The sequence below is a fragment of the Motacilla alba genome, chromosome 22, assembly GCF_015832195.1.
Source record: "Motacilla alba alba isolate MOTALB_02 chromosome 22, Motacilla_alba_V1.0_pri, whole genome shotgun sequence".
Classification (NCBI taxonomy): Eukaryota; Metazoa; Chordata; class Aves; order Passeriformes; family Motacillidae; genus Motacilla; species Motacilla alba.
In genome coordinates, this window is record NC_052037.1 from 720,626 (window position 1) to 731,454 (window position 10,829).

At 53.9% G+C, this 10,829-nt stretch overlaps 1 protein-coding gene across 1 annotated transcript; it reads right to left on the minus strand.

Moving 5' to 3' along the window:
* Nucleotides 1-1,000: 1,000 nt before the first annotated feature.
* Nucleotides 1,001-10,702, minus strand: STC1 (stanniocalcin 1). Its single transcript, XM_038160515.1, has 4 exons — nucleotides 10,303-10,702; nucleotides 7,626-7,768; nucleotides 5,994-6,205; nucleotides 1,001-2,129 (listed from the first exon to the last, which is right to left on the minus strand). Exons 1-4 carry the CDS (start codon nucleotides 10,418-10,420, stop codon nucleotides 1,859-1,861), a joined length of 744 nt encoding a protein of 247 aa, XP_038016443.1. The 5' UTR covers nucleotides 10,421-10,702; the 3' UTR covers nucleotides 1,001-1,858.
* Nucleotides 10,703-10,829: the final 127 nt, after the last annotated feature.

Below are 10,829 nucleotides of genomic sequence, written 5' to 3' on the forward strand. Positions count from 1 at the left end.
TATCCTAAAAAAAATTACAAATTCCGACCCTCCACTGATGTCAGCAATATTTTTTTTGCTGCTTCCAATTCTCTGCCAGCACTTCCACATTTCGTGAAGACAGTGACCTCTGAAATGCTGCGCTGCATCTGGTTTTGATATTTTAGCAGCAAGTTCTGGTTTAAAGGCTTTGTGGTTTCCCAAACGACTCAAAAAATAAAATAATATTGCTTCAGGTTTCCACAAGGAAAAGAGATCCCTCCTTTATCAGCTCTCCAGCGATCTGAGGCAGAGTCTCCCACTCTGCAGGGACTCCAAGGCATGGATTTAGGATTGGCCTGGTGGATCCCACACCACAAAGGGCATTTTTGGGCTCACCGGGGCCTGGCTATGGTGGGGAGCAGCTTTGGGGTCTCCCAGCTCGGCTCCTCTTCCCAGAGCCCGCTGAGGAGGAGGAGGAGGGTGGAGGAAAGGCAGCTCCCAGAGCACTCATGGTGTCCTCAGCTTTCCCGCTGGAGCTTGAGAGAACGATGGATTTCCCCAGCCTTTCCCCTGCAATCCTGACGGGAGTTTTGCCCTGTGAGATTCCCAAAGGATCTGACAATGCCGGAATTCCCAGCAGCTCTGCCCTGGGTCTAAGTGCATTGCCTGGCAGCCCCGTGGGGACAGGACTGACCAGCCCGAACCTGGGTTTTTATGGATTTTGCCTCAATTTTAGCTCTGAAAGGCAGTTCCTGGTCCTGCGATTCCCATCCTAAACCTTTCCCCTCTTCCTTTCTTAAAAGGCCACAGAGTGGAATGTGAACTCCTGACTATGACAGAGGTGCTGCTTCCAGGAAAAAGAAAGCAATAATAATAATAATAATAATAATAATAATAATAATAATAATAATAATAATAATAATAAAGAAAGAGCTGACTTACAAAACTCAGTTTAGGCAATAAAGTTATTCAGTTCTGCTCCTTTGAAGCAGACTCTGGTGGAGTTTATGTACAGTACAGACAGATTCTAGCACTATTCATACCACAGTTAGAGCAAGGCCTTTAATACTCTAATCTTAAGACAGGCTTTCTTTCTGTTAGGCTTGGTTTAAAGCTTCAGGCAGTTAAATACAGTACAGAGATGTGAGCTTTGAAATACAACGCACGGTTATGGGACCTCCTGACCAGCTCCAGCCACAGCCTCTTTCCACGGCAGAACATGTGCCTCTCCTGCTCTTGGGCTTTGTGGGGTGGTTTGACCTCATTTTGCACCGTGGTGCCAGCTCCTGGTGACTAAGCCATGCAGCGAGTTTGGTAAATCCCGACTTAAACGTGTTCACAGCACTCTGCTGGAAGGATTAGGACTGAGGGTGACACTGCAGGACCAGGAACGTGACATCCATGTTCGTCCGTGGCCAGCACAGATTCATGACATGAATCCCACGGATGTTTTTAGGATGTTTTTAGGATGAGTTTTTAGTGCATCTTTCGTCACCTGCAGGAGAGGACCGGCTCCTCCCCTCGGCGCCGAAGCTCCAGGCCTGGGTGGTGTCAGCACAACAGTTTGGGACAAAACTCAGCCTCCAAACGTTGGGAGTTTGGTGCCTGAAGGCCCGACCACTGTAGGGATCTACTAATGACTAAGATTTTTTGGGATAACAGATTTTTTTGTGGGGAAGAGAAGAGACAGAGCCGTCTGGCTGGCGGGAAAGCCGCGACACCGAACACAGACCATGCAGAAGTGTTGTTGGAGAGGAACAGAAAAGATGAACTAACTAAACGAGCCCTAAGGAACTAAACCCAGCTCCTGGGGGTTAAAACACCAACAGTCCACCGGCTTTGGGTGCAGCACTCCTAGAGCCCTCAGCTTTGGTCGTGCTCGGCCTGCCCTGCCCGCTCAGGCGCGCTCGGCGGAGCCGCGCTTGGCGTGGGCGGGCGCGGAGCCCTCACCTCGCAGGTTCCTGAGGAGCAGCTTCAGCTTCTGCGGCTCCGAGAGCCTCCTGCGCAGGAGCTCGGCGCGGGGGTGGCCCTGGGCGCAGTGGTCGCTCTGCAGCAGGTGGAACAGGCTGGCCATGTTGGGCCCCAGCTTCTCCATCAGGCTCTCCTTGATGGTGCTCACCGTGTCCTCGTCGCACTCCAGCAGGCTCCGCACCAGCTTGTTGTAATACCTGCAGCAGAGGCACCTCGTTAGCCCACGGTGTCACCCAGCCGGGTGACAAAACTGCAAGAATCAGGATTTTTAACTCAGCCAGAGCGTGTTTGGAATTGATTTCTGATGGTGTTGTGGCAGGATTTTCAAGGTTGGGAAAGGCCTCCCAGGGCCAAGTCCAACCTTGTTGTCACTGCAGCCAAACACGCTGGGTATGGAGGTGCTGTGGCCCTGGCACAGGGAAGGAACACCATCGCCAAAATTCTGATTTAATTGCCCTAAACCAGCAGCCGCCCCAGCTCTGGGAGGTGGGGGGTGAGCGCAGTGGGTTTGGAGTGATCCTGGTGGATCGGGAAGGTAAAACAAGGAGCTGAGAGATCAGGAATGGGTTAAAGGGTGTGATTTACTCTCTGCTGAACACCCGAATTCCTGGAGTTTTGGGAAGGAAAAGAATTGGTGTTGGCAACGACAGATCCTGCTGGGGTCCCAGGCTGGCCTGGCCTCTGCTCTGAGGCAGAGCCATGACTGATCCATCCCTGTGGCACCATTCCCTTCGTCCCTCTTGTCCCTTTCCCTGCACAGCCTTTTGAAGGGCCAGGGGGAGAAGCAGCCCAGTCCAAGCCCAGCAGATCCCTGGACTCCCTGGGGACAGATCCTTGGGACACGCAATCCGTGGTCACTTCCAGCCCGCCGTGCACAGAACCCCAGGCGAGGCTTCCCCCGCCTCCTGTCCAGCTGCATCCCCTGCCAGCAGCCCTGGGCACAAATTCCGTGTCCAAGGAGCAGCCAGGTGTGGTGGCAGCTCCCCGAGAGAGAGAAGCTAGATAAGTTTTCCCAGCATTGGCCTGGGGAGCTTTGGGGAGCTGGAGATAGACAATGACAGCCAATTATTAAAAACAACCTGCAGGTGTTTCTCTAATATCTGTTTTCTTGTTATTCTCATAAGATTGTTTATAAATGGGTGTTTTGTTAATTGGCCAGTGGTGATGGTGTTTTAATTAAAGGCCCAGTCAGGGTCACCTGTAGTGAACTAGGGTATAAAAAGCAATGTGTTTCTCAATAAATGGAATTATCCTCCTGTGAATGCCTTGGGAGTCCAGGTCACTTTTTACCAGGCCTGATTGTGCACTGACAGCCAGGAAGGGGTGCTGCTCTGCATTCCCAGCCCTGCTGAGAATTCCCAAGGCATGCTCCCCCAGGAGCAGGGCTGGGAGAGCACCTGGCACTCCCTGTGCCAGGGAACATCTTCCCAGGGAGACAAAGTTGGGAAAAAGGGCAGCAGTCCCACACTCGCTGGGATTTCTGCCTGAAAGGACGTCGGGGAACTTATTTTAAGCACTTTAAGGTCACGGTGACATTTTTCCACAGGAGCAGAGAGGAGAACAACCTGCAGGTGGAGGAGGGGAAGGAAGAGGGAAATGAGAGTTCCCATTCAAAATCCTTTTCCAGCTCTCAGCCCTGGCCTTTGGAGCAGCCAGGGGAGGTCAGGTGAGGTCAAAGCCTGAGCTGCACAAAAGGACCAGGCTCTGGCTCGCTCTGAGCCCGGCTCAGCAGGGCTGGCAGCGAGGTCTGAAGTGGAGCTGAGCAAAGCTGAGCCAGCCACACACCCGGCTTAAATCAGAGCCAGACACAGAGCCCATCCAGCCCCGTGGCCTCCACGCTGCGACACCTTCCCAGAGCCGTCAGAGCTGGGCTGCGAGCAGAGATTTTCCTCCCCTGCTGCTCCTGCCCCGAGATGAAATGGCAGGAAGATGCAATGACCTTTAACGACTTCCCCTGGGCGGCCGGGCCAAGTGGCACATTCTGATCCTGGGGCTGGGAAAGCAGGATGCTCGGGGAGCCCTCAGCCTAACCTCGGGGCTGGGAAATCCTGCTGCTTTTGTTCCTCAGCGTGTCACAATATCCTCTGCCTCGGGCCGGGGGAGGAGCTCCCCGTGCCTCGGGAGAGGCTCCAGGGCTTGGTCCTCTCGGAGGAGCGTGGCCAGCGCTGCCCAAATGTCCCCGTGTCCCCCTCTGGGGGCTGCTGAGCTCCACCGTCCATCAGCTTAACCTGGGCCTCCACAGAGCTGCCTGCTCCTCTCCCAGCCCTCCAGAAAACCTCTTTCAAAGGTTCCAATTCCCTGCCCCAAAATCTGCCTGGGGGAAAGACACACCAGTTTCATTTTTACTCCCCCCAGTATAATTTTGCCTTCCCAGTGTTGCCATTTTCTGGATAGACCAGAAAAAATATCTCCATCTACAAGAGAGTTTTCTGTAATAGGAAATGGATCCCCGTGATCCTTGAGGGTCCCTTCCAGCTCTGGACATTCTGGGATTCTCTGAATAAATTTATGCTCGTTGATGCAGCATAAAATGCATTAATCACCTGCACACCTGTCCCGGGACAGGTCTGGAGGTTTGGGATGCTCCTGGATCCAGCCAAGGCCACCCCAGAGGAGCTGAGGCCTCGGCCACGGCCAGGCCCAGGACCCAGTGCTCTGTTTGCACTCCAACCCGGCGTTATTTACTCCAACTGCTCCAAAAGGTCTCTTTTATCCCAATCACAAGACTCAGCACTGATTGTTCCAGGACTGGGAGGAAGAAATCCCTGCCCCTGCAGCGTGACTGTGCAGACTGCAGCAGCCCTCCCTGTGTCCCTTGTCCTTGCAGGACAGGGACAGGGCCGTCCTGCTCAGGGGAAGGTGCCGGGCAGCAGCGTGACATTCTGTCCCTGCAGGGACGGGAGACAGCCCCGGAGCAGAGCGGCGAGAGCCCCAGGCTGTCCCCAGAAATGAGGAACACGGGGCTGGCACTGTGGGGTTGCACAGGATCAGGTGTGCTGGCTCCTTTCGTGTTCCCTGGGCTTGTAGCACCTGGAGGACAAGGATTCATTCTCCAGGTGCCACGAGCCCAGGAAGGGGATGCTGTGAACACGTTTAAGCTGGGATTTGCCAAACTCGCTGCATGGCTTAGTCACCAGGAGCTGGCACCACGGTGCAAAATGAGGTCAAACCACCCCACAAAGCCCAAGAGCAGGAGAGGGACGTGTTCTGCCGTGGAAAGAGGCTGTGGCTGTGGCTGGAGCTGGTCAGGAGGTCCCATAATCATCTGGAGAAGGGAATGATAGCAATGGATGGAGAAGGCCAGGCTGGACAGGGCTTGGAGCCACCTGGGACAGGGGAAAGTGTCCCTGTCCTTGGAGGGGTGGGATGAGATGGGGTTTAAGGTCCCTTCCCACCCAAACCATTTCATGATTCTCTGAGCAGCTCAGTGCACCAGACACGCCAAATTAATCAACCTGTTCGGGATCATTGGCCATCACAGTGCATCCAAAAACAACAAAAAAATTAACATTTAAACAAGCTCCAGGCTTTGGAGTATGGGACGTCTGGAGAATGTTATGATTCTCCCCTGGAAATGCTTTTAAATTAATTTCCCAGAAGGAGAAATAAATGTATTTGCCCAGAAAGGGAAATATGTGTATTTCCCAAAATGAAAATCAAGTGTGTTTTCCCAGAAAGGGAAATAAATTTTTTCCAAAAAGGGAAATAAATGTATTTTCCCAAAAAGGGAAATAAATGTATTTGCCCAAAAAGGGAAATAAATGTATTTGTCCAGAAAGGGAAATGCGTGTATTTCCCAAAATGAAAATCAAGTGTATTTTCCCACAAAGGGAAATAAATGTATTTGCCCAGAAAGGGAGATAGGGATTTTTCCCAAAAAGGGAAGTAAGTGCATTTCCCAAAAAGAGCAGCGAGGATGCTGCCCGAGCTGAGCAGGGTCTGAAAAGGCAGCGGGCTTTCCTGGGCTAAGGTGTTCCAGGACTGGCAGGCGTTTAGCCCCTCATCCCCTCTGGTCCTGCCCCTGCAGCTCCCCTCCCGCGTCCCAGGCGGGCCCCTCGTACCGGTTGGAGAAGTGGTTTGGGAGCTGCACCACCTCGGTGATGGCCTCGGGGTTGCGGCGGGCGATGCCGCACATGTCCAGCTTGCTGTAGCACTCCTCCTGCACCTCGGAGATCATCCTCTGGAACGTGGAGCACCTGCGGATGGCCAGGAACACCTTGGACGTCACCCCGTTGGCGATGCACTTCAGGCTCTCCTTCACGAAAGCTTTTCCCTGCCAATGGAAGGAAAACACCTTCAGCTGACTTCCAGGGAATCTGATAAACACGAGAGCAGCTCCCAGACTGACGTGATTTCAGCTTTTATTATAAAAAGCAAGGCCCAAAGCGAGGGCCCCGCGGGCCGAGCAGCAGCGCTCCCGGCGAGGATGCTGCAGCAGCGATGGCCCCGATGGAGCAGCACAGCTCAGGGGGCCAGGAGCCCCTTTTGATCCTGTTTTTGTCCCTTTGGGTTGGTTTCTGCTCGGATCCTTCATTCGCAGGAAGGTTTGAGGCGCTGGGTTGGCCCATGGCAGCTCTGGCCAGGCCGGCTCGTTCCGCTGGGGGTGCTGCACTTTACTGAGCTGTGCTCGGGTACCTCGAGCACCGGATTGCTTACAACTGCCCTTTAACCCCTGTTACAATAGAATAACCGAACTCACAGCACATGCTGAACGATCCATCAGCTATTTTACCACAGTTTCTAACCCATCTTTAACAGAATCCAAAGGAAGGAGAAGTGTTATGGATACTCGCCAGTCCTGGCTGTGCTGATCACCCTCCTGCAATTACAGACACGGCAGGGAATGGACTTGAATGCTCCCAATTACTGCAGAGTTGTCACTCTCAGCAGCTGGGATGTTCTGGACTCCCATTCCCAAAGGATTTAGGTAGTGGGAATCTTCGGCCTGGCAGTGCCAGGACCAGAGGTGGAGCAGCTCTGCCCATTGATCTACATCAATTTAATGCCAGCAGTTTAACTCTTCTGGTTCTGACCTCAAGAGCCTTTATGAGCTTTTAAATCTGTCCTTGGGAGCAGGAGGACAGGGAACAAGGGGCTGTGTGAATTTTGGGAGGAAAGCACAGAGGGAAAAGGATTTTGGCAGAGCACAGCCCTCCGATATTATCCCGTTTATTCTCCCCTCAGCCCCAGTCGGGCCGTGCCTTCCCAGACCCAAACACTTCCAAGTCAAAGCCCAGCCCTGTGCCAGGTCACACAGTCAGGAGATTTATTTTGTTAGAAGAACATTTCTATTTCCTCCCGGAGAGGAAACCTTGCTCTCCACCCCACGGAACCCTCCGTGCCAAGTCCTCACACGGAGCCGGGAGCGGGTGGAAAAAGAGCCCTGGAGGATGCACTTGGAGCCAAAAACGGGGGCTGAGAGGAGCAGCCGAGCAGCAGGAAGGGCTGCAGGGAGGGGAGGGTTAATCCTGCCCAAAGCACAGCTTAAATTAAGGCAGGCATGGAGCGGAGCGCTCAGCACGTGCTTTAGAGCCCGCAGGACTTGGCCGGGCCGTGAGAAGGCGGCTCCCATTTATTCTCGGCCGGGTTTTATTTTCGGCCGGGTTTTATTCTTGGCTGGGTTTGATTCCCAGCCAGGTTTGATTCATTCTCGGCCGGGTTTTATTCCCGTGCCCTCTGTGCCCGGGCCGTACCTGAGTGTCGAACTTGGCAGCGCTGTAGAGGAAGGATTTGCAGATGTCGTACATCCCGTCCGTGTCGCACGTGGAGTTCTCCAGGCAGGCGAAGGCGCCGCAGCCCACCTGGAGGGCACTGTTCAGGCACCGAACCACCTCGGCTGTGGGACAGAGAGGCACAGCAGCATCAGCACACCGAGAGCCAGCCCAGCCCGCGGCCAAATCCCGCTGCGGCAGCGTGGCGAGGCTCAGAGCCTCTCTGATACCCCAAAATCTGCCTGGGAGAGCTCCTGCTGGAGCTTCTCCTGCTGGAGAAGAGAAGGCTCCAGGGAAAGCTCGGAGCCTCTTCTGGTGCAGAAAAGCAGATTATAAAAAGTGGGAGAGTGACTTTTTATATGCACAGTGCTAGAACAGCTGGGATTGGTTTTAAGCTAAAAGAGGAGAGATTTAAGTCAGATATTAGGGAGAAAATCCTTCCTTGGAGGCAGTGAGGCCCTGGTACAGGGTGTCCAGAGAGGCTGTGCATTCCTCATCCCTGGAAGTGTCCCGGGCCAGGTTGGAGCACCCTGGGATAGCGGAATGTGTCCCTGCCCAGGGCAGGGGATGGAAGGAGCTTTAAGGTCCCTTTCCAACCCAAACCATTCCAGGATTCCATAATTCTATAACTCCACGATTCAACAATCCCACGATTCTACAGTTCCATGATTCTGTGATTCCATGATTCTACAATTCCACAATTCCAGGATTCTCTGAAGACACGGCCAGCACCCCAAAAACAGAAATTCCAGCTGCCAAAGCCCTCGAGGGTCGCACACGGACTAAAAGAGGCAGCACCTAATTGTCCTTGTTTAGATGGGGACCCAAATGTCCATCCCAACCCATTTCTCTTCAGGCATTTACATCTTTATCCCAAGTCCCTCTAAAGAGCAGGGATGAGGATGGGCCCATGGAAAGCTCTGGGTGCTGGGGTCTCTTCCTCGAGGAGCAGCCTTGGGTCACAAAACCACTGGAAAATGAGATGGAAGTGTTGGCAAATGCCAACAAGCTGGCAGGAAATTGCACTTATTGGGAGGCGTTTGTGCTTTTCTGAAATGCCTGAATTACCTAGAAGGAAGATTTGGGCTTGAGAGTCAATTGTCTGCGCCCAAAAGGACTCGGTCCAGCAGCTTGGTGCTAAAACTGCCCCGGCAGCTCGCTGGCATAGCCAAAAAAAGGTCATTTTTGCTGAAGATTCGGGAGGGGAAGGGAAATTTGGGCAGAGAAAGTTCAGGTGATACCGCTCCGCTCCGGGAATAGCGAAACCCCGGAGGCAGCGGCGCGGCCGAGCACGAGGGTATCCATGTCATCCCGGCTTTCTCAGAGCAGATCCAGTGCATTTTAACAATGAATCAGCAGAATTGCCACATGATTGCCCTGAAATTAGCCGGGATTAACCTTTCTGGGCGAGCCGAACATCTGTCCCCTCCCGCGCCCGGGCAAGGCACGTTCATTGCCTTTGCAGCTCATGTTACCAGACATTCCCGGGGAAGAAATGCGAAGCCAGGCTCCCCCATCCCGCCCTGAGGTGGAGGAAAATGAAGCCTTTACCGGCAGAGAGCACACCTTATTAAATCTAAGCTTCATCCTAAAGAGGATTCTTTATAACCGGGATTTTTCCCGAAAAAAAAAAAAAAAAAAGAAATAATATTAAAAAAAAAAATCCTCAATGAACCCCTCGCCGTTCCGCGCTCCTGCTGACGTGCCTGAAGGGAGGAATATTTGGTAATTCTTGCCCTCCCCGGTTCATCAGCTCCCGTAATTGGCTTTCCCCAGGCTCCAGTGGAAGTTCTCTCGCCGCGGGCCGCGGGTGCGCGGGGCTGGGAGCGCTCCGGGCGCGGGGCGAGGGGGACACCCCGCGTTCCTATAGCAACCACCGACAGGAGCGAGGGAGCGAACCCCGCTCCAGCGCCGCCAGCCTCGCGGGGCTAAAACAAGGCAGCTGCTAACGAGCCCCGAACTGGAGCCCTGAAACCTTTGCGGCGCAGCAGAAGGCGGATTTTTAATCCCATTGTTCCTGACAATGTCCAAGTCCGCGCATCCCGGGCTCACTCGCCAAAGCGATTTTTCTTTTTTTTTTTTTGTCTCCATTGTGGAAGCAAGTTCGGAAAATGTCACCCATGTGTTTTTACAGCAGCAGCTGCCCGATAGCGATCGGTTTGTGACGATCGCAGCGAGCGGGGGACACTTTCTGGGTTCCTGCATTCTTGCGAGCGGCGGCCCCGGCTGCCCCTCTTTGAGGTGTTCCCGAACAATGGGGCAGTCCCGGCGCCGCGGATCGCATCAACTTCCTAAAAAGCAAGGGTTTAACACCGGAGCAGCGCCGCAGCGGGGAAGGGAGAGGGAAACATGCAAGCAGGAAAATGGAATCGATCAAAAGTGCCCGGAGCTCCCGGGGAGCTGCGGGAGGAGGGGAGAGCCTGGATCGCATCCTCGCAGCGCTTCCCTGCCCCGGCTCCTCCGGGAGATTCCTGCTCCGGCTCTGCACCAGCAGCTCCTGCCAGCCCTGCAAGGAACGTTGGTGCTGCCAGCCGGTGAGTTTATAAGGGGGAAAAAAAAAAGGGGGGAAAATGAAAAAGAAGAAAAATCAGCAGCAGAGAAACGTGAGACAGTTTAAAGCATCGGGGCTGCGGCTCCGAGCCCTCCTCGCTGGCGTTACCTGAGTTCTGGGCTGCCACCCGCGCTTTCCTGGGGCTCACAGAGTCATTCTGCTCAGCTTCGTAGGATGCGGATGCACTGATCAGCAGCAGCAGGAGAAAACCAGACTTTAGGAGCATTCTTTGACAAGTTTCCGCTAAGTGTGGGGTTGGGTTGGTTTTTTTTTTTTCTTTTTTTTTTTTTTTTGGGTGGTAGATTTTTTTTTTTTTTTTTTTTTTTTTTTTGGGATGTGTGCGCCTCTCCTCTTCCACTCCGGCTTGAGCAAAGATGTGGAGCTGGATACGCGCTCGCAGGAGGGAGGGAAGGAGGGAGGGAGGATCCTGGCGAGCCCGGGGATGAGCGCAGGGATGTGCGGAGGATCCGGGCGGCCCCTCTGGCTGCTGCTCGCTGGGGGACCGGGAGCTGCGAGGCTTTTATAGCCGCCCTTATCGGTCCCCCCCGGGCTGCGGAGCCAATCGGTGGCGCTGGGCAGAGCCAGGGGAGGACTGGACTCATTCAAGCCCCGCAAAACTGCAACTTCACAGGAAG